The sequence below is a fragment of the Phyllostomus hastatus genome, unplaced genomic scaffold, assembly GCF_019186645.2.
Source record: "Phyllostomus hastatus isolate PE091 unplaced genomic scaffold, TTU_PhHast_1.1 phas_contig_210, whole genome shotgun sequence".
In the NCBI taxonomy this organism is placed as follows: domain Eukaryota; kingdom Metazoa; phylum Chordata; class Mammalia; order Chiroptera; family Phyllostomidae; genus Phyllostomus; species Phyllostomus hastatus.
The window spans coordinates 3,839,377-3,866,710 of record NW_025333737.1 but is presented as its reverse complement, the minus strand read 5'-3'; the positions used below and the strand labels follow the sequence as shown (position 1 = coordinate 3,866,710).

The 27,334-nt window shown below is 44.7% G+C and overlaps 1 protein-coding gene across 2 annotated transcripts; it reads right to left on the bottom strand.

Annotated features, from left to right (window-relative positions):
• Positions 1 to 65: 65 nt before the first annotated feature.
• Positions 66 to 26,957, bottom strand: KIAA0100 (KIAA0100 ortholog). 2 transcript variants are annotated; one of them, XM_045835723.1, is made up of 39 exons: positions 26,829 to 26,957; positions 25,881 to 26,004; positions 25,275 to 25,324; positions 24,828 to 24,975; positions 24,529 to 24,647; positions 24,033 to 24,093; positions 23,653 to 23,842; positions 22,969 to 23,092; positions 22,700 to 22,824; positions 22,399 to 22,466; positions 22,147 to 22,292; positions 21,125 to 21,243; positions 20,851 to 21,014; positions 20,435 to 20,693; positions 19,707 to 19,912; positions 17,253 to 18,348; positions 16,638 to 16,829; positions 16,293 to 16,495; positions 16,034 to 16,152; positions 15,693 to 15,913; positions 15,192 to 15,382; positions 14,961 to 15,060; positions 14,611 to 14,813; positions 13,467 to 13,761; positions 10,345 to 10,502; positions 9,863 to 10,069; positions 6,895 to 6,994; positions 6,474 to 6,656; positions 5,134 to 5,255; positions 4,486 to 4,641; positions 4,282 to 4,403; positions 3,521 to 3,701; positions 2,799 to 2,885; positions 2,490 to 2,600; positions 2,216 to 2,351; positions 1,976 to 2,106; positions 1,703 to 1,804; positions 1,283 to 1,417; positions 66 to 864 (listed from the first exon to the last, which is right to left on the bottom strand). In XM_045835723.1, the coding sequence occupies exons 1-39, from the start codon at positions 26,894 to 26,896 to the stop codon at positions 685 to 687; spliced, it is 6,702 nt and encodes a 2,233-aa protein (XP_045691679.1). In that variant the 5' UTR covers positions 26,897 to 26,957; the 3' UTR covers positions 66 to 684. The 2 variants fall into 2 exon arrangements, 1 of the variants encoding a protein (XP_045691679.1); XR_006785325.1 differs by lacking the exons at positions 66 to 864; positions 1,283 to 1,417; positions 1,703 to 1,804 and having other exon boundaries at positions 2,216 to 2,367.
• Positions 26,958 to 27,334: the final 377 nt, after the last annotated feature.

Sequence of the window (27,334 nt, the reverse complement as noted above, 5' to 3'; positions counted from 1 at the left end):
GATTGGGAGGGAAGGATATAGACAAGATGAACCCATGCACTCAACACAATTAAAAAAAAACAGCATCAAATTTAAAATATATTTTTTCTCTTTAAATCATTTTCTTACCATTCTCCAGGGCATATCCCAGGGGGACCCATGGCCCGCCCTGGTCCCCATTGCCATCTCCCCAAGTGAGCTTGGCACACATTGTGGGAGGGGCTCATTCCCCCCCAACACTAATACCTCTTTCATACAAGGCAGTGGAATGAGGGACAGGTTAGCCCTCTGCCCCCAACTTTCTGGCACAGGGGAAAAAGCATCTACACTTAGAGAAATATATATGTATTTATATATGTCTATTTATAAAAATTTATCACACTTGATCAGAACTGTCCCTCACTCTTCCAGCTGACCCCAGGGGAACCAGATCCTCCTGGGGCCATTCCCTGGGTCTTGCTCTCTTGATGTCTCTCTGGCCCTGGGCCTGCTGATCAGTGTGAGGTAGAACTCAGCACTACTATCCACCACTCTCTGCAGAGAACAGGCCACCTGCTAAAAAGCAGTGCCTCTCTCTGCAGTACCCTGTGGGATCCTAACCCCAAAAAATCCTGATGGATAAAGGGAAATGCCTCCCACCCCACAAGTCTCTGGGGCCTGAGCCAGAGTCAGATCCTGTACAGCAGCCACTCTTGGATTGCTGGATCATTTGCGCCTGCCAAAAATGGACTTCTTGCCAGGGTTCTTGTTTCCCGCACTTAAACCGATGAGGAGCCGGGCTTTCTCCTCTTCTTGCTGTTGCATGTTGAGGTCAGATTTAGTTTCTAGCTTTCCCCGGACCTCTGACCCTGTTGCAGGCTTCAGCCTTAGCTTCTCTTTGATTACCTAACAGGTTAAAGGAGTAAAAGGGAAGGTAAATATTAGTGGAGCAGGCAGAATAAATCACAGTGAACCAATTCAACAATTTATTAAATTTACACTAAGGCACAATGGAGCAATTCAAATCTTAAAATGATCTCTGCTTTCAAGAAGCTTACAGTCTAACTAGAATCCATTCTAAACCTGAAGTTGTGTCAGACCTCAGTTTCCTAAAAATCTACAGTAGTTAACTTTTACAAAATAGTAATCACTCAGTTTAACCTGAGTGAAGTCATAGAGAGAGCAGAGATAAAAGTTGCTCACTTTATTCACTCGTCCCATCCCAAGACTGCTTGTTAATACGTCCCACAGTGAAATGCTCCTGAGCAGAGGATATGTTTGCCAGACCCTGCTAACCAAACAGCCATGAACTCTGCTGGGATACCTGGGCAACCAGGGCTTTCCGGCTGTCCCTCTTGACAGCCATGGCAAAGTCTAGCCATGTCCAGGTGTTGTTGTGGTACTCCAGACAGGGCAGCACCAGGTTAAGGTCACCCCAATCCACACTGTTCTTCTCACCCTGCGAGAGAAGGATGGGTAGGGAAGAGAACGAAGAAAGGAAAGAAATATGTCAGCTGCCATTTTTAGTTCAAGCCAGTACTTGAGTCCAAGTCTAGTACCTTCCTGTAGTGGCAACCTACAAATACAGATTTCCACTTACCTCAGTCTGATAATGGAAGCAGAGAAAACTTATCACCCCATGGGTCAACTTCACAAGCTGGGCTATCTCCCTATCTTTAATCTATGATGATTTTATGTGATTCCCTTTCCACCCTGTTCTAGAAAGTGCTAGGGAGGAACAGACCTTGTAGCTGACACACAGTGGAACCTGTGGAATCTTTATGTAGATAAAGGAGTTGTTCATCGCAGCTCGCTCTTTCATCTTGTCAATATCATCCACAGGGTGCTAGGAAAGGCAGGAAAGGAGTATGAGCCCCTGAAACTTAGGACCCCAAACATCTCCATCTTCTTTCATGTCTGGAGTAGACTCAAAGGCAACAGAAGGAATCCCCAGCCTGGTCTAACAGAGTATCCTAGGACTCTTTCATTTTTTTATCATCAAGGGCACGTCCAGTACCTCAGGGGCTTTGCGAAATGACCTTCTGACCCCAGAACTCCGATTCAAGCCCTGTGCCACACCCTTCCCAGGGGCTAGTGCTGCTGCATCATCTGTTGCAATCAGCTGTCGAGGCTTCACCACTGGTATTCCTGTGAAAAAGCAAGCACACCAGCTGTTGTCCTCTTTCTGAAGCTTCAGCTGTCTCTGAGGCTGCTATGCTACCCCAGTCTTCTGGAGCTCCACAATAAAAGTTCTCACCAGTAGTCACCAGTTTGGACTTATCTTCCTCATCACCAACCTCATCATCTTCCACACTTCGGCCAGGAAAGAAAAAGCCCATTATTCTATGGAAGAACTGGTGTGTCAGCTGGATGGTGAGAGGCACCACATTTACCTAAAGAGGAAAAAGGCTGAAGAAGCAATTAAGTTCAGACATCATCCCTGAGTTTACCTACCCCTAACAGCATAACACAGCACACAGATAGCTCTGACTGCCCTTTGTTCCTGGATCCCCAAAGGACTGTGTACTAACCTCAAAGTGCTCCTTAACAGAGATACCCCCAACGGGGGGCCGGACTTTGCTGAAGAGACGAAGGGCTAGCTGTCGCCCAGACTGGCAGGAGCTCTGGGGCCGTAGGACTACCTGTAGGATAGAGTGATAAATCAACCCCAAAATGCTCTACAGACAAGAGGAGAAGCATTGGTCTTGCTAGACAGGCAAGCTTTCACCATCTCAGATCACCACACTATTTCCCATCGTGGGTTTATATGGAAGGACCATCACAAATGGCCTGTACTAGAAAGTATGTGAATGGGCTAGGAATGGGGAAATAAGACTTGCCTTATAGACAGCATTGGGAAGGAGGTTGTTCATAGTGAACCAGCCCAACTCCAGAAGATGTTCTGCTGTGTCATCAGACTTATTCACCTATAAAGACAGATTGCCCCCACCCCGCCAACCCCCAATCCATTATAAGCCTTTCTCAGGCACTTGCTAGAGAATAGCTATATATCCTATTTGTTTTCACGTTCTCTATATGCCTAACCCCAAACTTTGATATCTCTTTCATCTCATATAGTCAATGTACCGTCTAATCCTGTATTTGTCATGAGTGCTACTAGTCAGGGCACTAAATGCCAGGAGTACTTCCCAGTTGCTATGACATTCAAAAATTGTCTCATTTATTACCAAACACTCTGGAAGGGGGCAGGGGGAATGAGAAGGAATGAACAATGTCCTCTCCTTCATTCCATGATAATTGCAGGAGAGTTTAATGCCAGTCTTGTATAATTAAGTTTCTATTCCAAGCAGGGCCACATTTCTAGGGATAAGATTATTCATTGAGGAAAGCATTTGATCACCTTCATCTATATCTGCAGTACTTAATATTACAAACATGTATCTAAGGGGGATGCTGCTCATGTATCATTAATAAACTTTAATATTATCATCAATAGTTAAATAATAACTAGCTCCATTTTGTTTCTTTTCATGAGTTACACTCACAAGACAGGTCAGTGCCTCTCAATACAGCTGCCTTTGTGTGACTGTATATCTAATACCTTGCTATAGAGGAACCGCTGCAGCTCCAGTTCAGCGATTCCTAGCTGTCCATCTTCCTCTGTTAGACGCCATCGTGCCTGAGCAAAGTAGAACTCAGTGCGACGGACCACACTCACATCTTCCTGCTGCTTTCGCAGCTCCATCTTGTTGGCTTGCTGCAATTGGAAATCCTTAAAACACCTATAAATGGACAGAAAGGTCAGAGCCAATAGGGGTAACAGCATTTGGTCCAGGGGTGGAGTGAAATGCTCTAGAATGATGCAAGAGATAAACCCAGAGATGGACCTATTCTGGAACAGCCATTCTCTAAAGTTTTTTCACTGGATTCATTGCTTCTCACACCCTGCTATGGGATTACAAATCCCATCTTTCAGTACTAAAGCTTCTTAATAATTTCTTTAAACTAATTTCTTTAAACTAATGACCCCTAGGATTAAACCTACAATTGTATTCCTTACTCATCAACTTGTTATTTTATTTTCAGTTCAGCTATACAGTATTAAGACAACAAAAGTGATCTTTCCCAACTACCCATTTTTCTCCTTTCCCAGGAGGTGTATTCTATTGATGATCCAAAGGAAAGGCTCTCTTGTTCTCAACTTCTTGGCTATGTTCAGTAAGGCTCATTCAGGAAGAGGAGCCTGAATCTACTACATCAGCCTTTGATCATGCACTAGGCCTAATAACTATCAGAATGTGGGCAGAGAAGTTGACTCCATCTGGGGAACTGAAAAAGGGCAGAAAAAGAATGCTGTTTCACCTGATGAGGATATTAAGCTCTTCACTTTCCAGCGTTAGATTGGCCTTCTCCTGATTTAGCTGCAACTGAAGCTTTTGGTTCAGGTCAAGAAGGTTCTCATTCTTGCTGTCATCCTGCAAAGACTAGGGAGCCAGAACAGGAGAAACTGAGAGATTTCCCTCAACCTAGGAGATGTCCCTGTTCTCAGCCTGCCCAGGTGACTACCTTCATGATAGAATACATCTGCTTTTCCAGCTGCCGTATCTGGGCCACATGCTGCCGCACAGCCTCCTGCAAATGTAATATGCTGCTGCGCTGTTCCTCAGGATTGCTAGAAATCTCAAGCTGGAACCTGACCCGCTGCTTCTTCTCACTATGCTCCTAAAGGAATAAAAAATAAAATGAACAAGATTTTATAATAGACAAGTCTTACAGTAAATTGAAAAGAGAAAAGACAACAAAAGGGGATCTCTTCTGAAAAGTTCACCTTTATCTGTCACCATCAGCAGCAAGAATAAGAGGTGGGCCCATGAAGAAGATTTGGTAATTGTTGTATTTCACAATAAGCCAATCAATCCCACAGGGTAGGGATGGCAGGGATGGTGGAAGCGGGGAGCAGTTACTGTTCTTAGAGGTATTTAAATGACTGAGTAGAGAACTGACCAAGAAACACAAGTAAACAAGCTCTATAGTCTCAGGGACACTCAGACCTTTCCTAGATAAGTGAAATTTCAACTGCTGCTGTTGACTAATAGATGAAGAACCAACTGTAAGGCCCTTTTTCACTTTGACACATGGCTTTTCTTAACGGATTCCAAATAAAGCACAAGGTCTGAGGGTTCCTGTGAGGACAACTGGCATTCTTCCGCTCACCTTCCGCTTGGGTTCTACATGGAGCAACAGGTTGTTGACGATGTCCAGGATCATGGCATACTGAGCTGGGTTGGTGGAGATTTCCAGCTCATGATGGATGAGGGTGAAGGTATCCACAGCCCCTAGGTAATTGTTAGAAGCTAATTAAGGCTCAAGTTCCTCTTTAAATATCTACCCCACTTCTTAAGCCATATTTGGAACCACTCCTATTAGTTAGCCCCATAGAAAGGGCTTGGTAAGAAATGTTCATGGGTAGAAAATATGTTTGCTTATTTAAAAATCAAACAATATCCGTCTTGGCTGGTGTAGCTCAGTGGATTGAGTGCGGGCTGCGAACCAAAACATCTCAAGTTCGATTCCCAGTCAGGGCACATGCCTGGGTTGCAGGCCATGGCCCCCAGCAAACGCACATTGATGTTTCTCTCTCTCTCTCTCTCTTTCTCCCTCCCTTCCCTCTCTAAAAATAAATAAATAAAATATTTTTTAAAAAAGCTGAGTCCTTTAAAAAACTATTTTAAAAAAATAAATAAAAATCAAACAATATCCATTATCCACAATTCTCTCTAAGAGTACAGGTTTTTTTTTTTTACCACATACTAAAATGGTTTATTAAGATAACATTAAAAAAAAACCAATTCATGTGAAACATACAGGCTATTGGCAACCACTGTCCTAAAATTATGTAAGTACAAATAAACATACTGAAATATGTGAAATTCTAAGCTTTTAAACCAGAATATTTCTATACTACACATTTATATTAATGACACATAAAAAAATAAAAACTTTATTATAAAAATAAGTTACACTTGCCTCCAGCTTACAGTATAAAACAATTTTATTTGCAGGAATGCAAAATGATTATTTGCCATGTGCATTTTGAACACATGACATGTCTAATTTTCTTGTAAAATTTGCACTTACTGGGGAAACTGGTGTGTTTAAAACCTTAGGTATAATAAGCTCTGATCTGCATTGTGGTGCCTATTGGGTATGTGATATAATTGCAGTATCCCTTTGGGGAAGGGGAAAAGGGATTTCTTTATACCAAGTCCTAATTAAACTATAATTTCACTTTAGACTTTTCAGCTATCAATTTTGGACTTGGCAAAAAAATTTGACGGTGGTTTAATAGAGGATGCTTCACCACTGAATACTTGCTGTAAGAGTACGGGTTATTATCTCACAGAAGAACTTACAAAATGTAGACAAAGTGAAATGTTAAAGTCTAGTGCAGAGTAGGACCTTTAATAGAACCACTGCCTCAAAATCACTAAGGAAATAACGACTGTCATAAATTCCTTAGTACCCCCCCTAAAAGGCTTGCAAGCTCTGAATACCTTCCTGCTTCTTTAGGAGATCTTCCTTTTCCTGTTTCTCATGAACCTCAGGTGGCTTAATCTGAGTTGCCAGTTCAGGATCAACATCATGGCTGTAACTAATATAGTACATTCGGCAACTGCAGCGTGAAATGATCCGCTGGACTTGCTGGGCTTGTTGTGCCTCAGCTGGCTGGTTCCAGTCTGGGAAGAGGTGGGAAAGAGATGAGAGAAAGACATTGTCAATAGAGGTATTTTGAGAGCCTCCCAGCCAGCTATGTGTGATGTCTAGGGAACTCCAGACACTTGCTTTCAACCTAGCCTAATACAAAATAGTCCTACTACAGCATTAGGAGTAGGAGAGGAAATCAGGATCCTTTGAGATGCACATCTACTTCTAACCATATAGTAACTGTATGATGAGGAAGAGAGGAGAGCTGACCTGTGGTGGTGGTAACCATGCCTCCCACTGCTTGCCCGCTCTCCATCAATTCTTGCACAGAGTCCAGACTACGCTGCCGGTGCTCCTCAATATTCTTCACCTGAAGACAGAGACGTGGGCACCTTTAACTCCTGGGGCTCATAGCTTGTCCTGGCCAGCTGGGTCACTGATCTCCATGATGCAAGTAGTTACACTAACTATCTAAATTTCCATTTCCTGGAATAGCTTAAAGGATCTCTCAAGGTAGAGGACACATATGTCTCTTTTGTGGCCCAAACCACCCAAATTCTGAGTTACATGCACATTTTGCCAGGCCCACAGGTCTCAGGTCAGAAAAACAAGCTAGGATAAAATCAAATCACGTCCTACCACACATCCATTAGGATGGCTAATTATCAAAATAATAGAAAATAACAAGTGTTGACAACAATGTGCAGAAATCAGAACTCTCATGCACCATTGGTGGGAATGTAATGGTACAACCACTGTGGAAAACAGTACAGCAGTTCCTCAAAAAATTAAAAATAGAATTACTATATGATCCAGTAATTCCACTTCTGGATATATACCCAAAAGAACTGAAAGCAGGGTCTCGAAGACATATTTGTACACCCATGTCCATAGCCACATTATTCACAATAGCTAAAATATGGAAACAAACCAAGTGTCCATCAGTGGATGAATAAATAAGCAATATGTGGTATTTATGTACAATGTATTCATCCTTAAAAGGGGAATTCTGACATGCTACAACATGGGCAAAACTTGAGAACATTATACTAAATGAAATAAGCCAGTCACACACACACACAAAAATACTGCATGACTCTACTTACATGAAGTACTTAAGAGTAGCTAAAATCATAGAGACAGAAAGTAGAATGGTGGTTGCCAATGACTGGTGGAAAGGGAAAGTAGGGAGTTATTGTTTAACAGGTATAGAGTTTCAATTTTATAAGATAAACAGTTATGGAGATAGAGTGCAGTAATGGTTGTATAACATTTTGAATATATTTAATACCGCTGAACTATATACTTAAAAATGGTTATGAGGGTAATTTTATAATGTGTATTTTACAACTTAAAAAGTTGGAAAAAAATCAAATCATGTCATAAGCAAAATTTTCACCAAAACCAAAATTTCCCACCACTTTGATATTTATGTTTTTGTGTTCTTGGTCTTTTCTGTCTTCAGAGAGAGAACCATTCTAACACCGTTGCCATGGGGGAAGGGGACTGAATTATTCTGACTCTCATTGCCTAGCTGGAGCCAAAGTGAATAACAGAATGAATAATATAGAAGAACATAAGCAGGTCTGCCAAGTCACACAAAAATGTATATAGGAAAGGCAGGATCAAAGTCCCACCAACCTAAGCCAAGGACATTCCACTCCAATACTAATATCATAGCCTGGAGGCAGGGGGAAGGGTTCATGTGCAAAAGTAGGCATGCCTAAAAGAAGCAGACGCCCAGCAAATGCGATATAGGTAAATCTAGCATATCTCATCCTGCCCACCTGTGCATGAATTTTTAACACCTTCTGTGCCCACCTCCTGAGACTACTAGTAAAGTGTACTGCTGGCCTGAACCATACCTTTAATATTATCAGCATGTCCTCTACAAGTATCAATAACCTAACCCTTACTTGGCTTGGCATCTGATGAGATGCTTATTACTTATATAATTAAACTAGAGGTTGCCTGGATTGAGCTACTGGAGCAAGCTCAATAAGGTCACTGGAGTAAGAAACACCAGCCAAGGAGGGAGAAGGGGATTAGCTTTATCCCCACTGACTATAGAATGGCAAATGATGTTATCACATGAGATCTAGAAACTCATTTGGTAGACCATGCCCAGCACAATGTGAACACTTAAAACCTGTTAAATAAGTAATGATAATGCAGAATATTGACTAGGTACATCTCGTAACCATTAGATAGCCCAATAATAATATTATATCCTATAAGTTATAGCACAGATTCAGTTTTACCAAGAAGCTGAAAAGATTTACAGCCACTACTCAATCTCACCATCTAACAAAAATATTATCTTGACACACACAGATAGAAGCCCCCTTAGACATACTGACTTAAAAAAAAAAAAAGACTACCTTCTATCCGAATGAAACTTTGTATTTTTCAAAGTACTTTCTCATTTGATCCTTTCATTTGATCTTGTCAAGGTGAAGTATTAGAACTCCATCTCATAAACAAAAGTGACTTGCCCAAGGGCTCATGGCTATTATACTGGCAAAGCTGGCATTAGAACTCTTATAATCTGATTCCTAGACAGGCAGTCTTTCTATTCCATCTCACTGCCTTGCTGAAACAACCACTCAGTCATCTTCACTGAGATCAGAGAGCCCTGACTCAGTGCATTGGGCGTCATCCAAAAGATCACAGGTGGTTCCAATCCCAGCCACAGCACATGTCTGGGTTGCCAGCTGGGTCCCCAGTTGGGGGCATGTGACAGACCACGGATTGATGTTTGTTTCCCTCTTTTTCTCCCTTTCCATCCCCTCTCTCTTAAAATAAACAAAATCTTTTTTAAAAGAGAGAGAGAGAAAGATCAGAGAAAAGGCAGACAGACAGACAGCTTATCTAAAATTCTGACTTACTGCCTGATTTCAGGCTCCCTGCTGATTAGTATGATATTATTAACAGGAGTTAGCAAACTTTCAAAAGTAAAAAAAGTTCCAACCCATTTTATTCTAGCGCTGGGAAATGAGAATTTCCCTTGCAATGAAAGAGAATAGCATGAGATTTTTTCAAAGAAATGCTACACTCACTGACACACAGACCAGAGACTACCTATAGTTCCTACATTCAAGGTGTTATCAGTCTTGTTATTCTGCTAAGCTGGCAGCAATAGGTACTGTCGAAGCATCTTGCAATTATTCTGGGTGGAAGGAGCCAACTACAGAAAACAAGATATAATGGGCCTTCCTTCCTCGTCATGTTGACTGACCTCTAACCAGAGCTGTCGGCCATCCTGCTCAGTGGGGCTGCTTTCAGTGGTAGCAAAGTACTGCATGCCATCCAGTAGGCAAGTCCAGGATGTCTTTTGCTTCAGTGTGTCACCATACCAGGCTGGATGATGTTGACACTGCAGCAGCTGGGCTTTAGCAGCTGACACAATGACACAGCCTTCTGTTTCTGCTCCACGAAGAACCATCTATGTCAGAGAGAGAAGCAAAATCATAGCACCAGAACCACCAAGAAAGATGAGAATAGTTAGAGAAATGTACCAATGACTGATGCTGGGTCCAATTCTGGCTTACTGAGTGAACTCTACTGGCTTTATATATGGTAGGGGTTATCCCTGATACCTGCTGCAAGAATAATTTTTTGGAGCTCTATCCACCCATTCTTACTTAGAGGTGGGAGAAGGTGAACACATATGATTATGGCCTAGTCCAGTGTTGGGGTGCTCTGGTAAAGAGATGGTACCTGGCAGTTGACCAGCTCAATTAGGCAGTTTCGGTTGTATATGTCATCCGTCTGGCAGGCAGCAATGCCACACAACTGGTCACTCACACCTGACTCGTCTTCTGTGAACACTACAAACCTATCTGTCTCTTCAATCAGCTTCTGCAACATATAGGCACCTGGCAGAGAAACAGGAAGCAGAAGAAGTCACAGTCTCAAAGGGATAAAATCCAAACTGATCTTCCTTCAATTTTGCAGGCTAGGTGAGGGCTAGAACATATTCTCCCCAGCCCGCAATTCCAGCCCACCTGACCCCACCCCTTGACCTCTCAGGACAAAATAAGGGCTGCCACTTCACTTTCCCCTAATTTTAATGACAGAAAGAGATTCCCTCGCTGGCGAGTGTGGCTCAGTGGACTGAGCGCCAGCCTGAGAACCAAAAGGTCATTGCTTCAAGCTGCTGGTTCAATTCTAAGTTAGGGCACATGCCTGGGTTGTAGGCTGGGTTCCCCCATTGGGGGCCTGCAAGAGGCAATTGGTCAATGTGTCTCTCACACACTGATGTTTCTCTCCCTCTCTTTCTCCCTCCCTTCCCTTCTCTCTAAAAAGTAAATAAATGAAATCTTAAAAAAAAAAAAAGTAACAGATTCCCAAGAGAAACTATGTAAGTAGTAGCATTTTTTCTCTTAGGCATAGCCACTTCTGGATTACTCTAGGATCTCCACCCCACCCATTTTGTTCCTTATAGTTTTCAAATTATTTGAAATGCTATTTGTTGACCACTCATTTCCACATGAAACCTCTCCCTTGCCATCAGCGCCATTGTGTTCTAGCTCTACTGCTCCCTCTGATTATGCTCTAGACTGCCTGCCTTCTCCCAGGTTTAGAAGTAAGTATCTCCTAAGGTCTATCCTTGGTACATTCCCTTCTCTTTCCTACTCTTTATTCTAGTGAATTTGACTGAAAGTGTTTTGGTTAAGAGCACAATCTCTAGACTTAGACTAGTCCGCCTCTGCTCAAGATCCTATCTGCCAGTGACTTGATTGTGAATCTCAGCAGCTTGCTTTAATGTGTGTTCTGTTTCCTTGTCTGTAAAATAACAGTAACTATCTCATAAGGCTGTTGAGAGAATTTCATGGAATAATATATGAAAGTATTTTGCAGAGGGTCTGCCACACAGTAAGCAACTATTATTATCTCCTTTGCATTTATTCTTAACTCTATGCTAAAATTCCCAATTTCTATCTCTAGCCCTAAGCTTTTAGACCCTCATTCCTGGCTGTTTGTTAAACATTACCTTGATGCACTACTTGCACCAAAAACTCAGTATGTCCATATCAACAAGTCTATACCTCACCAACACTGTTTAGCCTCAAATTTTCTCTTTCCCCATTTTAATTCCTTTTTCCAACCAGTTGCCAAATCTCTTACATGCACAAGAACATTTCTATCCATCCCCGCATCTTCATGCCCACTGCCTCTACCTAATTCAGGCCCTTGTTGCCTCTTTTTGAGACACCACAATAGTCTCCTCATTTCTCTCCCCATCTACAGTTTCTTCCTCTCCAGTCCTCTGCACTACTGCCAGATTTATCTTCCTAAAATTAAAACTCTAATGATGCCCTGGCTGGCATAGCTCAGTGGATTGAGCTCGGGCTGTGAACCAAAGTGTGGCAGGTTCGATTCCCAGTCAGGGTACATGCCTGGGTTGCAGGCCATGACCCCCAGCAACCGCACATTGATGTTTCTCTCCCTCTCTCTCTACCTCCCTCCCCTCCCTCTCTAAAAATAAATATATAAAATCTTTAAAATAAATAAATAAATAAAATCTTAAAAAAAAACAACCCTCTAATGATGACACACCCTTATTCAAAAATTTTCAGTAGTTCTCTACTGTCTACTGAGTAAGAACAAAAAACCCCTTAGCCTTGGACCTGGCTGGGTAGCTCAATTGGTTGGAGCATCATCCTGATAAGTAGTGGGTTCGATCCCCAGTTAGGAAACAGAAGAATCAACAGATGAATGCATAAATAAAGTGGAACAACAAATCGATGTTTCATTCCAAAAATAATAAAAATTTTTTAAAAGCACATAAAATGTTAAAAAAAAAAACCTCTTTAGCCTTGTATGAAAGGCTTTTGATGATCTACCTCCAGCTTTCCTTTCCAGCATCTTCTCTCACTTCTCTTTTAGCCATTCTCCAGGCCAGACAGATTGTTCCCTCTCCTTTGAACATGCTAAGCTTTATCAACTCCACTCCCTCGGAATATTCCCTTTGCCTTAAACACCTTTCCTCCCCATTTCCACATGTTCAAACCATACCAAGCTTTCAAATGTCCAGCTCAAATACTATTTCCTCAATAAAACCACCCCTGAGTGCATTCCCTCCTTTATTCTAGTCAAGAACTTCCACATTCTTTGATTTCTTCCTTGTGGCATTTATCACTTTTCACCTTGTTCTTAAACTCACCATGAACTTGTACTCCTCTGTACTTGTTACTCCCTCTTCCTAAAATGCCCTCTCTTCTTTCCTCACTTATCAAACTCTTACTCATATTTTAAGACCTATCTCCATTATCATCTTCTCTGTGAAGGCTTTCTAGACTTCCCTATGCTGATTTAAATGCTTTCTTCTTGAACATTCTTACAAAGCATAAATACATAAAAAGCATTCTTACAAAGATAAATGAGTGATTGAATGAGTGAACTAATCTTAGCTCATCCAGAGGTGACAACTTGTTGAGGCAAGTTGAGTATCATGCATTCTATATCCATCACTGAACCCAACACAGTGCTTTGTGCTGTTAATTACTCAATAAATATCTGTTGACTGAACAAAATAATTTATTAAAACATAAAATAATTCTCTAATCCTTTGCTTTTTTCCCTTACTCATCCCATGTTGGCCCCACCATTCCTTCCTGATTCTCCTCCTGACCACGGAATTAGACACTTTAATGCCCCATATCATTGTTATGTAAGACTTAGGTGGCCTAATATGGAAAAATAATGGTTTTATCTCTACACTTCGATGGAACCAGCCATGATTTAGTGCTTTTCAAACTCCTGTCCAGGCCAATATGCATATCCTAAACCTAACCCAGAGGGCTCTTATCTCCCCCAGCTTATCTCCCCCAGCTTACCTCCTGATGACCCCTTATCGGGCTGTCCACTAAAGCTGGGAGTGCTCACAGGAGGTGGGGCTGGGGCACTGGTGGGGACACTTTGCTTTGGCTTTTTGGCTGGCATCTGGGGATCAATCTTTAACCCTTTCAGGGCTTCAGTGGAGAGATTACGTTTGAGTACAGCTGCCTTTTTGTAGCCATCATATAAACCAAAGGCAATGTCCCGATTAGTGGTTGTCCAGGAAGCCCGTAAATCCACCAAGTGCAGCTGGTGTGTGTGAAAGGCGGGGTCCCCAATCCGAGTAGAGAGCTCCTAAGAAACAGGAAGAGAACCTCAGGATAGCATGGAAATTCCCACCATTTCTCTTGGACCGCAAGTGCAGAGATAAGAAAACAAGTTTGTTGAATAAAGAACCTGTTCTGGGAGAGACAAGAAGGCCTGGAAAAGAAAAACTTAGCATGCATGTTAGATATACCCACTGTATTTTAAATGACTCAGAGAATTTCCACTTACAATCCTTCCTCAATTGGGAAGAAAAACACCAAATAAGGTGCTAGGGGAAAAGTTGTACTCTATTTCCTGAAGGGCAAGAGACTATGTTTAGAAGGAAAGAGAGAAAAGTACTTTTCAAAAACAGTGATGCTGATACAGCTGATCCAAATGAGTGCATCATTCAGTAATGACATATATGCTTGGAATATACTTAGGAACATTACCAGGGACTTAGTCTGAAACCTACTGATACAGGCTGAGTTGTGTCCCTCTCCCCTAAATTTACATGTTAAGGTCATCATCCCCAGTGAGATGGTATTTGGAGATGGGGCCTTTAGAAGGTAACCAGGTTTAGATTAGGTCATGAGGATGAGGCCCTCATGATGGGGTTTGTACCCAGAGAGCCTGAAACACCAGAGTTTGTGCTCTCTTTCCGGTGCCATGTGAAGACACAGAAGGCAGCCGTCTATGGGCCAGGAAGACAGCCCTCACCAGAACCTGACCATGCTGGTACCCTGATCTTGGACTTCTCAGCCTCCAGAATCATGGAAGAATAGATTACTGTTGTTTAAACCATCAAATCTATGGTATTTTGCTATGGTAGCTTGGGAAGAACTGAGACACCTACTGATACAAATAAAATAGTAAAGAGCTTGTTTCATGCAGTACCTCCTCTGCTGGGCGATTGCTATGTCGTTGGTACGTGAGGGAAGACAGGCTCAGTAGGTGGGTCTTTGTTACCAAGGGATCAAGGCAGTGATCAGCACTCTCTTCAGTGGGCGAGGCCATCAGATGAACAGTCACCTGACTTAAGTCACTGACCATCTGGGTCACACTCCAGTCTGAGATGAGGCGCCGCATCACTGTGCCCGCTGAGAAAAGGAAGCATACAGGGCCTATGCAGACCAGTCCAGAAGAACAGTGTGGGACAGAAAGAGAGAAAGGGAGGGGAACTGAGGAAGGGAAAGAGGACAAGGAATAGGCTAGGAGAAATAAAGGAAGTTCATTTTTTACCTTACCTTGGGGTATAAGCCGCTGGGTTCCCCGAGTGAAGACATGGCCCTGACTGCACTCAATCTGGATGCCCCGCTGCTGGGCAAATGAGGCCCAGTAATGCACCTGGTCACGAGAAGTTAACACTGAATGAAGAATGGCATTGGAGAGATAGTTAAAAGACCAGAGAAGAAAGGACAAATAAACAAGGGAAGGAGAACAGAATGAAGATGTCAGCAAGGATGGCAGAGCCTGACCTGCAGCTGGGGAAAGAGTGCAGTAAAGGACAGCTGCTTGTAGTGCTGGCCAAGTTTCTTCTTGCCGGGTTTCAGGTTATTGAAGAGCTTTCCCCTGCAGATAGGCCTTGTGACACTAGTCCAAGTTGCCCAGAAGTTCTGCATCCAGCGCAGGGTACTACTATATAGCAGAATTCGGGGCTGGGCTATGGCTGCAAAGGAAAGCGTAGACATTTCCTAGCTATAGTTAAAACATAGGGAAGAAGCTAAATCCTTCCTTAACTTCAGATTTTAGAGGTTTAAAAACCCAAACAGCATTCAGCCTCGCACTAAATATCCCAACACCCTCTCCTTTCCAAGATCCAAGTTCTTTACTTGCACCAACCCTCTTTGAAAAGGTAATAACCCAAATCCTCCCTTGCCCTTTCCCCTTTCCCCTCCCCAGAGAACTGAGTGAAGTCCTCAATGTCTAAGTCTACCCTCCCAGCCTTTCCTCCCCATTGTCCCAGACCCAAGCCTCACTGCCACTGTTCCGAGTCAGATCCATCTTGATGGAAAGATTAAGGTTCTCAGAGCGGAAGGCCCGGTAGGAATCATGAAGCTGGCCCAAGGGCACCTCAGGCAGGAACTCTGGGGCCCGAAGAGTGACACCATGGTGATCATGGGGGTTTCCGTGGCATAGCCACTGCAAGTCCAGTGTCATGCAGAGGTCAGGCAGGTGAAGGAAGCAGCAGTCGTCATACCTGCCTCACAACAGAATCCCAGTCCTCAGTGCCCTGGTCACTTGCAGCCCTTGGCTCTTCCCCTCTCCCTCCAACCCAAGTCCCTTGCCCTGTTAAGGCCCCACCCACCACTCCACTTACTTAGAGGCTGTTCTCACGTTGACATCCAAGTCACCCTTGAACACAAACTGACCAGGTTTCCAGTGAAACGACAGGTGGCTCCACTCCCAGTGCATATTCTCAGTTGTATTGTATGGATCCTATAACCACCCACAAAAACTTGGTGAGATATGGGTAAGAATATCACCCTTATCTGCCAAATTGTGCCTTTCTCTCCTGCCCCAAGTGCTGTGCAAGCCCCAACCATCCCAATAAGAAAACAACTCATCTGGACTCTCACCTCAGTAGCTAGCTGGTGCAGGTTCGCCTGTTCAACATCCATGTGCCAGTCCCCGTGAAACAGAAGACGGCTCTTGTCCCACCAGGGCAAGGGTGGGCTGGGGTCAGCTGAAGGCTTGGTCAAGAGGTCCACAGATTGGCCGATCAGTGTCCAGGCTGGATCCCAGCATGGACCCCACACTACCGTGTACTGAAAGATTTCCGCTGGGGTAGAGGGGCAAAGGGTACAGCTTGTTACACAACTCAATCCCGCTCCTCTTCCTTCACTGCAGAGGGGCCTCAGTGCATCTTCCACCCCAGCCGTCACGACATCCCTCAGCCAAACCAACTGCTGTCCTCTACTCACAGTGAAAGTCATGGTAGAACTTGAGTGGGGGCATGTTCCTCTCTACCGCCACATTACCCCATGGTAGCCCCAAGTGCAGGATCTGACGCCGACGGGAGCAAGGGTGACCACTCTGCTCGGTGCCCACAAGTCGACCCATTAGCCGCCAGTCACGGATCTCAAACAGGTACCGGGGATAATCTCTTATCCGAACTGTTATTATAGGGAAGATACATACTGGCTATTCAGGGAATGGTCTCAGCATTCTCAGGCATTTTTTCCCCTGCCACTACTTTTACACATATATTTTACAAAGTCAACTGGGAGAACAAAAGCTAGTAGTCGGTAACAAAGCTGAAAAAGGGCAGTGAGATCCTAAGCAGATGGTAAGAATAACACTGAGATCTAAGAGCCACACTAACCCCAGAGATGACTGAATTAGTTGTTCCTTGAAGTTAGCCAAGTAATTTCAGGGTGAAAAGCAGGAACAAAAAAAGGGAAGAGGAGCCTACCCATCCCACTCCACCCATCCAAAAACAGTCAGAGTTCCCAATATAACCAAGCTCCTCTGTAATCACTCAAAGAGCTCCCGGGAGCTGCAAGGGCAAACACTAGGCTCTGCAAATAAAGACTTACCTAGAAAAGTCTTGACACTGCACTTGAGCATACGACACCACTGAATAACAAGATCGACTCCCTCAGCAGGAAAAGGGCTGCCTGGATCAAGCTCTCGAACCTGCTCGAGCACACGTTCAGGCCCATGGAAGGAGGCATCTGCCAGAGCCACCAGCTCTAGCCCTGCCAGGCTCCAAGTGAGCAGTGCCCGGCGCATAGGTGTGTTGCCATAGAGACGACGAGAGCGCTGGATGTAGATTTCAATGTTTTTGTGTTCCAGAGAGGCATAGAGCTCCTCAATTTTGCGGGCTGGCAATAACTCCCCATGCTGCTTCCGAAGGGCAGCTACTTTGGCATCCAGCAGCTGTAGCCTTTTGGCACTCTCCTTACTTTCATCCTTCATCAGTTCATAATTATCACGAAGTTTCACCTCAAAAACGTCATCCAGGAAAACCCATGAGAAGTGCTGAACCTTCAAGAGCAGATCAGGTGGGAGTGGGGCAGGGCTTGGACAGGCCTGAGCATGAGCTTCACCTTGATGTAGCCCCTTTAGCCATTTCTGAACTCCCACAGCCTCATCCAGAGTTTGAGAAAAATCATACTGATAAGGAAACTCCACTGACACTGAGCCAAGGGAGAGGAACCAGACACGGTTCCAGAGGGTCTGCAGCGCAGGGAAGGGGTTCCGGTGGAGGATCATTTCCTCCAGTTCAAGTAGTAGCTGCACCTCCACCTCCTTGAAGTTGAAAATGCTATTGCCATCAAAGCCAGCAGCCAGCTCTGGGCAGTAAGCCTGAAGTGAACCCCCATGCCGGCTCAGTGACACACTCTCTGCAGCCAGGGTTATGAACTTGTCCTCAGCTACAAAAGCAGTCAGCTTGGCTGTGCTCACCTCTAGTGTCAGGTTGAGCAGCCGCTTTGGGGGAGATGGCTCAGGGGGATGGCCTTCCAGTTCAGAAGTGGTCTCTGGAGTCTCTAGTGCAAGGAGTGAAACAGTCTCAGGAAACAGAGTGGCTCTTAGTAGGTCTCTGCACTGCAGGGTGGCCAGGATATGCTGGTACAGGTACATGTGGTCCGGGGGACTCCAGAGTAAGGTCAGCCCTGTACCACACTGAACCTTTGGGGAGCAAGAGAAAAGGATCTGTCAATTACTATGACCCAGAACAGGAGAGAGGACAGGGATCATCATACATGCATACATGACTCAAGAACCTTCTCCACCTAGAAATGTTTCCTGAGTAGCCCTTGCCTTGTTCTCAGCACCAAGAGCACATAAGAGCATTCATATCTAAGTTCTCCTCAACTAGATCCTAAATGGTCTTAGAGTAAAGGCCATATATTTTAATTATTTGGTATCTATCAAAGTACATCTAGCATATATATCACATACTCAATAAGCCATTTGGCTTTATATTTCTGCTAAGTTATCTTTCTATAACTTATTCTGTATAATATTCTCATATTCTCATATTCTGTATAATAACCTCTGCAACAACCAGTTTGAAAATGTTTCATATACTGATTTCATCTTAACTAAATTCTTAAAAAGTATAAAAAGTAATGCCCTGGCTGGCGTAGCTCAATGGATTGAGCGTGGGCTGTGAACCAAAGTGTCGCAGGTTTGATTTCCAGTCAGGGCACATGTCTGGGTTGCAGGCCACAGCCCCCAGCAACCACACATTGATGTTTCTCTCTTTCTCCCTCCCTCCCTTCCCTCCCTAAAAAATAAATTAAATATTAAAAAAAAAAGTAATGACCACACACATCAATATAGCAATGGACTTATGTGAAAGTATGCCCCAAAGAAGGGAGCTTGAAAAAGAAAGTCAGTTCTGAACAGCTAAGTGGACAGGGAAAATTTAAATTCCAGGATAGAAAAATTCCTCTGAGCTCCAGGCTCAAAAAACAAACTAATTCTTCAGGATCCAAAGGAAGCTGAAGTCTGACAAACAGGAATATACCACTCTCCTCCTAAGAGAGTCCCATGTCCATCTAATACCCTGAGAGAACAGTGTTGGAAAGCTTCTCAAACTTGCCAGCACCTCCATCTTCCAGCCTTTTGATGAACTGAGTGTTTCAGCAACATGACACAAGATTATGATTTCTAAAAAGCTCTGTTTCAGAGATACGCACTAAAATATTTACAGTGAATATTATTGGTCTAGTATCTGCTTCAAAATAATCCCAGAGCCAGAGGGCAGGGGCAGCTGGTGGAAGTACAGATGAAGCAAGCTGGTCATAAACTGGTAATTATCGAGGCTGGGTGAGAACACAGAGAAATTCATATAGTCTATCTAGTTTTGCATATACTTTAAATTCCATAATAAAGAGTTAAAAATGTTCAAAACAAGCCAGGAAAAAAGAACACCAGGTGTTGTATTTCTCATAGATGGGTTTCACATCACTCAAAAGACGGGAAATGATTTACGCCTAGGGAAAACCCAACCTGACTCAACCCCCACATAGAAGCAGTACCTCCAGAGAGCGGATGCTGTTGTGATAGGTGATGGAGAGCATGGAGAGGCTGAGCACGGGGGCAGGGATGTCAGGAGCCTTGCAACAGGGCTGCATCTTCTCTGTGACCGACTTCACCAGTGCAAGCACAAGTCCTTGAATACCCACAGTGGAGGTTTCGGCACTTCCCAGGACAGTCAGTGTGTCTAGTCGGACCTCTGACGCCCCTGACATCCAGAAACCATGTCAGCCTTGATTCTCAACTTCCAATGGGCAGCTTCAGTCCTCACTCTCCTGGGTTACTTTTTCTCTTCACTCTAGTTATCTCTATTCCCCGTACCTCTCTAAATTCATTCCTCATGTTACAGGGAAATATTTCCTTTCTCATCTTAACCTAAACTTCTGGCAGGGCCAAAGAAGTTCCCTAACTCCTGCAAATTGCCCAGAGATACATCAGTTACTAAACACAAGGGAAGAAAAAATAAAAATAAAAAACTACATGCATCTCATTCTCTTGATCAGACATCAAGGCTATCTTTTTCTTACATGCTTAGTTTTGCTTAGTACTAACCTTGTATAAGCCCTTAAGAAATAACAAGAAGCCTAAAAGTTATGTAGGACATTCGAGCTTCTCAGCTTCTAACGTAGAAAAATTACAGATAATTAGCTTCATTAAATGAGAAGGAAACAGCGTAATGCGCTTAGGTTACAAACTACCCACTTCGGTATAGACTCCCTGTTCTACTTACCAACGAGGGCAGAAAGGGTGAACAAGTTCATATCCTCCACCTTCAAGTCCACCTTCCACAGTAATGACACAGATTCTCCAAATGAAGATTCCCTAGAGACTGCCGACTTCCCAAACTGTGGGCCCATCAAGGATAACATCCGAGAGAGACACTGGGCACCGGTATCTGATGTTTCTACCTGCAATCCTCGGATAGTACAATCAAGAAACAAGGTATCCGACTGGGTGCTGGACAGGCCCAGAGGCTGATTATAGCTGCCCTAGAAAAGAAGCAGAGGGACTCCAGTAGAAGCACTCAGATACACACTTCTATAAGACACTAATGCATCACCTGCTGCCAAAAAGGTGCTCCATGCTCTGAAATAGGGCTGGATGAGGAAACTGCATGGACTCCTGTTCACTGAAGTCCATACCTACCTGCAGTGTGAAGGAGTCCAGGACAAGTGCCTCACCCCAAACATGCATATTGGGTGGGTGTGGTGCCCGCTGAATGTGGGAGTCACTGCCCACTCTCCAGCAGAGGTGGTCCACAGTTAGGATGCCCCGCTGATGGATACTTTGTGGCCTCAGGTGCTGGTAATCTAAAACAAAGAGGTGGAAGAGAAGCATTCTATGGAGCCACTGTGGCCATCGATTGGGTCCAACTCCACCATGGACAGGTTTTTGTGCCTTTTCCACCCCAGAGCCTTACCCAGAGAGATGGAGTTGAATCCCAAGGCAAAGGGTGGTGTATCTCCAAGCTGAATGGAAATGTTGACATTGGAGATGGAGGTGCTAAAGATGATGGGAGCCAGGATTTGGGGAAAAGTTCTGCATAGGGACAAGACATCACTGTTTGATAAGGAAAGAATTGCAGCTTCCTATAATGGAGGCTCTCAAAAATCAGGGTTCTTAGGAATAGATGCAGCTAGAAAACAAAAGACTGCCCCTGGCTGGTGTGGCGCAGTGGATTGAGCATTGGCCTGTAAACCAGAGGGTCACTGCTTTGATTCCTGGTCAGGGGGGTTGTGGGCCAGGTCCCCAATTGGGGGAGCACAGGAGGCAACCAATCAATGTTTCTCTCACACATTGATGTTTCTCTCCCTCTCTTCCTCCCTCCCTCCCTTCTCTCTAAAAATAAGTGAATAGAATCTTAAAAAAAAAAAAAAGAAAAAGAAAAGACTGAACTCATCAGTTCACTGTTACTCTGAATGGTTAATCTGTAGGAATGGCAAAAGGGTATTACATTGAACCATACGAAATGGCCATTTCATAGGTCAACTATGGTGAATGTCAGGAAGTCATAGAATTCAACCTATTACAACCAAGGAGCATCGCTTCCACACTATTAACCTTAAGTTCTCTACGCCACACAATGCAAACACTACACAGAAAGAGAAATGGCACTGCTAACATGACCTGTCATCTTATAACATGTGGCAGACAAGATAGTGTTTATCATTTAAGTTCAGTTCAACAAACATTAAATTGTTTATTAAGGCACTGTGCCAGGTACTGAGGACATAAAAAACGGGGCATCATCCTACCATCAAAGAGTCTAATCTAATGGGGAAGATATATAAAATATGATTGTTACTGAGACTGGGCCATTGAAACTTAGATTTAAAAAGATCAAACAGTCAAATACGTATTTCACACAAGATGTCACTTCAAACCAAAAGAATTGCAGGGAATCCATCTGATGAGATAGCGGTTAAAAAAGATTACACTGACCTTTTTCCCCTTTGCTTAAGAACAGATGAACTAGACCCTTGGGTCTCAAGTGCTAGCATGTGCATCCAGTGAGAGAACTCCTGGTGCCGGTAATGAATAATGCAAGTGTTCAGAACCAGGGAGGCTGAGAGGTCGATGGTGGTCACCTAGAAATGAGAACACCAGAACTGTGAGCTCGGGTTTTATCTCATAAGACAGTGATATAGGAGAGAACAGAGAAAGGAATGATTTTTGGTACCACAATCACCACACCTGCACACTAGCCTTGAGGGAGTTGAGGCAGACAATGCGCTGGCGGCTCTGGGACAGCAACAACCCATCTGTAAGGGCAGAGGGAAGATCTGAGAACACTGAGAGCAATAGGTAAAACTACAGGCAGGCAAGGAGATGAACAGATTGTCACTAACACTCAAGAGTTGGGGTTATTTTCTCTCAGTATGGTTCCCTCCTCACCCTCCCCACTGATATCAAATTAAGAAGACTCTGTGGCACACGGGGAAAGAGAGTGTCTGGTCCTCCCATTCTCTCAGTAACAGCATCCCTACCCACAAACCTTTTAGTAGGAGTTCAGTGCTCATCTGTGCCATGTCGGAGTTTGCCGTGAAGCTTCGAAGGGGCAGCTGATCCTCATCACGGTGGTAGAGGAAATGCAGCAGCTTCAGCGTCCAGTTCAGATGCCTGGACCAGAAACAGACTCTAGCTCAGAAGTATGTGGAATGCCCTTTCTCCCCACAGACGAGCTCAGTGCAGCTACTAGCTGCATATACCAGCATATAGCTCCAACTATTACTTTCCACACCTCTGTGCCAGGAGAGATCTCACCTCTTTTGACTATTCATGGACAGCACCACACTTGTGATCTCCATTTTCACCTTCACCTGGTCTGGCAGCTGCTGAAGGAGGTTTAGGCCAGGCAGACTTGGCTCAGTCAAGTCCTTTGTCACTTCTGAAAATATGAATGAATAATACAAGAGCCACAAATCCTTAACATTCCCAAATTTCCAAAAATTCCCTGTCCTCTTTGGCCAAAATTTCCCATATAAAATAAGCTAAGCAAATTCCCAATCTTAGGCTACAAGGCAAATATCCCAGAGATTAAGGTACCTCCTGTACTTCCTTCCCCAGAGTCTAAAAAATAGTATGGGGAGCAGATCGGTATAACAGAAAGAATATGGGCTTTACGGTCAACTAACTTAAACCCCACTTTTAATATCAACTAGCTGTGTGCTAGCTGATCTTCATAAGCTTCAGGGTCCTCATTTGTGCAATGCTGAGAGGACATATATAAAACACATAGTACAGGTCTAATCAACAATAATTACCCACTAAATGTTGGTTCTTTCACCTACCACAAATTAATGCCCTATTTCCTCTATCTATTCTCAGGGTCCAAGGCCATGGTGACTAACAAATCACACCTAAATGAATAGTGAAACAGTTATTTTTTTCTACTTCCAAAACCCCCTGAGAACAGGACAACCAAGAATTCACTGACTGGGGCTTTACCTGAACAGGGAGCAGGCTTGGGTGCCAGGCTTGGGCCCTGGTGCAGCAGCTGACTATGGAAGAGGCCCTCATGCAATTCAGCATGAAGTGTCCACACATCCACAGTGATGGCCTTCAGGTGCCGACTCCTGATGCCCACCTCTAGACACAGCTTTAGGGACAGTGAGAGCTCTGCTAGGCAGGTGTCCTCCTACAGAAGAATAAGCTTATAAGGTATGTATGTGTGTGTAGGGAGCTTGGGAATTTTGGGTCAAAATGCAGTGGCCTGGAACACTACCTTGAGAGAACCCCATAAGGACACAGAATCTATGGGGTAAGCCCTAAGCTCTTTGATACACACAGAAAGATACAAGACAGCTGAAGGACCATGGCATACTCACCAACTGGCCACTCTTTAGAACTTTGCTGTTGATCTGACTTAGGCTCACCTCACATTTTAGCCTGGGAAAGGAAAAAAATTAAAAGCACTTGGCCCCTTTCCTCACCATTTATCTTCAATCAAGCTTTGTTGGCTGGTAGGAACAAGAAAAGCAAAAGTGCCTAACCTTAGTCTTTCCTCAAATTACATGGAATGAGCCCTGGATGGTGTGGCTTAGTTTACTGAGTGCCAGCCTTGGAACCAAAGGGTTGCCAGTTCAATTCTCAGTCAGGGCACATGCCTGGGTTGCAAACCAGGTCCCCGGTAGGGGGCGCTCGAGAGGCAATCACATGTTGTTTCTCTCCCTCTCTTTCTCCCTCCCTCCCCATCTCTAAAAATAAATAAATAAAATCTTTTTTAAAAACTACATGGAATGAGAAGGCCCTGACAGCCACCCACCCTGAAACAACTATAAGGAAAGAATCGGACTACTAGACCCTTTTCTACCCAGAGTTTACCTTTTCCCATCACTATCCAAAAGAAAGCTGCTTTCTCTGATTTGAATATGCCACAAGGACTCAGAAGTAGCCACCTTGAGAACCATGATGTTTATAGAATCTACATGAATGGAGAATAGCTGGAAGGAATAAACAAAGAAGAACAACAATTAATGCTAAGGCACTGCCTTTCCTTTTCAACAGAAAAAAAGTAAGAGGAAGCTCTTAGTATCATGCCTCAAATAGTAGAAAAATCCACCCATGACTCCAAAGCCAGTCATTCCTAGAATAGGCCAAAAAAGTGGGAGAGGTAGTCTGACCTGACATAAGATCTTCGATAAGGCTGGGCTGAAGGACAGCTCCTTGTGATGCACTCCAGTGCTCTGGGAGAATGGAGCAAATAGGCCAGAAGCCTTCTGTAGGTCGGTTCTGATACGCACTTCTCCAAAGCACAATGCCACATAGCGCCTGCCCAGAAGAGAAACTTCATGCCATCAGGCCCATCCCTTACACAGCTGTCCCTTCTTCTTCCTCCCAGTCACTCCCCCTTCCTCCCTAAAAATGGTGCTCAAATCATTGAGGATGGTCTCATAGTAGTTATCAATATCTGTCTCATAAGAGAATCACTTCCAGGCTAACCACGAGACATCAAGCCAAGGGCCACTTCCCTTCTCAGACTTTGAGGCCTGTGTAGAAGAATTTCATTTTCTGCAAACCCAAATCCCAAAATATTCCCCAAAGGAAAAATGAGGATATAGGGTACTCACGGCAGATCATGGCTAAGGAGTTTGCTGGAAATCCATAGGCTATCAATTTCCTAAAACATGGGAGAAAGCTTTGTACATTAGCTTCTAGGCAAGACACGAGCAGCTTGACAAGCCAGGAAAGGTTCTGAGAAGAGGGAAGTACTATATAGCCCTTCCATGAATTATCCTCCATTCCATTTGTACGGGCTTCTCTACTCTACACTATATCCTGCTCCTAACAATGATGTTAGTATTCCTCTTTCATGGATAAGTTACCCTTTTTCCCCTCTTAAATTAGAACAGTAAGCTCTTCTAGTTCCTGTTATCTTTGTTCTACTATCTACTATCTACTTTGTTATACTGTGCTTTATCTCTGTATCTTTCTTATGTGGTCTGGACACTTTGTGCCTTATAAGCATTTTTAGTTGAAAAAGTTACAGCAATCCCAGCATTCCCAAAATAAACTAAGATCATCTTGGCAAAACAGACAGCAAGACTGGGTTAATGAAGGAAGTCCCCCAGAATTCCTTTTGAAAGAAAATTAAAAGCTGAAATTCAGCTGAATCAACTGTCCCCCCACACACAAACACAAACACAAACACACCCGGGGAGTTCCCCAGGACTCACCACTGTTTGCTGGTGCTGCTGAAACTTAAGACTGACATTCTGGATCCAAAAAAAAGAGCCAATCTTTAGCTCCGCCTGCAGCTTCTGCTGACACCACTTGGTGACCAACCGGACCACAAGCCACCTGTAGGGAAGTCCCTGTGAGTTCATAGGACCCTCTCCCAATTACGTCTTCCCTCACTACTTGTTGGTCCTAGAAGCCCTTGCAAAAGGTCAAATCCTGAGGCTGGGACTTCTGGGCAACTCTCCTGTCTCCCAAACACCACGCTGTCACATACATTCAGCCACAACAATCAGAACTGTTGCTCTAGGGTGTCCCCTCCACCCAGATGTAATCAGATAAACTAAACTCCACCTTCTAAGTTGAAGACAAAGAAAGCAACCCCTGAAATTTTTAGGAACCCTAGAGGTAGAAAGATGAGGACCCAACAGCAGTCGAAGTACAAGCAGCCGGGTCAGATGTGTCACACACTCCACAAAGAGCCTATGTCTTCGCCCTCCAGACAGATGTCCGCAGGAAGGCACTGTGGGGTCACACCCGGCCAGCTCTAATGCCACTCTTCCCTGGGCAGCCAAACCTGTTCCGGCTTCCCAGGGCAAGGCTGCAGGTGCCCTTTGTATTAGGTGAAGGAGACACTCAGGGGCATGTAGAGTTAAAAAGGGAGACCACTGAGCCGGGCCTCCTCCTCACACACATTCACCTCCCAGGCACATCATCTCCTCAGGCCTCACCCGCTCCCTTAGTCTACCCCAATCCCAGCTCCTCCGCGCCTGCTCCCGCCCCGCACCCCGGATCGACCCCTCCCGCCGCCCGCGCACCAACCCCTCCAGCCCTCTCCCCATCTGCCTCCCCCTCCCGCGAGCCCCTCTGTCCAGCGCGCCCCCCCTTCTTCAGCCTCTCTTCCTCCCACCATCTCCGCCACCCCGCCGTAGCCCGGATCCCCTCACCGGCCTAGGAAGAGGGCGAACACCGCAACCAACAGCAAGGCCAACAGCGCTGCGAAGAACAGGGGCATTACGGCCCCTACCCGGCCTGGCTCCAGCCCCCGCCCGGCCGGGTCCCCCCCTCCCACCCCACTCCAGTTCTCCACTGCTCTGTGTTGGGCCGACCAGCCGCACGCGCAGGGACGCCCCCCCCCCCTCGGCCGGCCAGCCAGCCAGCCAGCCAGCCAACCAGCCAGCAGCTGTGTCGTTGCCACGCCCCACCCCCGCCGGCGCGCGCAATCCGGCAGGGCCGACCGGCTGTAAGCCCGAAGTGAAGGCGTGGCTCTGGAAGGAAAGCGCTGAAGAGTGGACCTCGCGCGGACTGACAAACACACCCCACTCCCAGCCGCACCCTTCCGTGCCCGGAAACGCGGGGCCGCGGAGCCTGGAACTCCGGGGGTACAGTCTGAACCGCTCCCTGCTTTGCAGTGGATCAGGCCCGCCTCTGAGAGTTCCACTTAAAAAACACG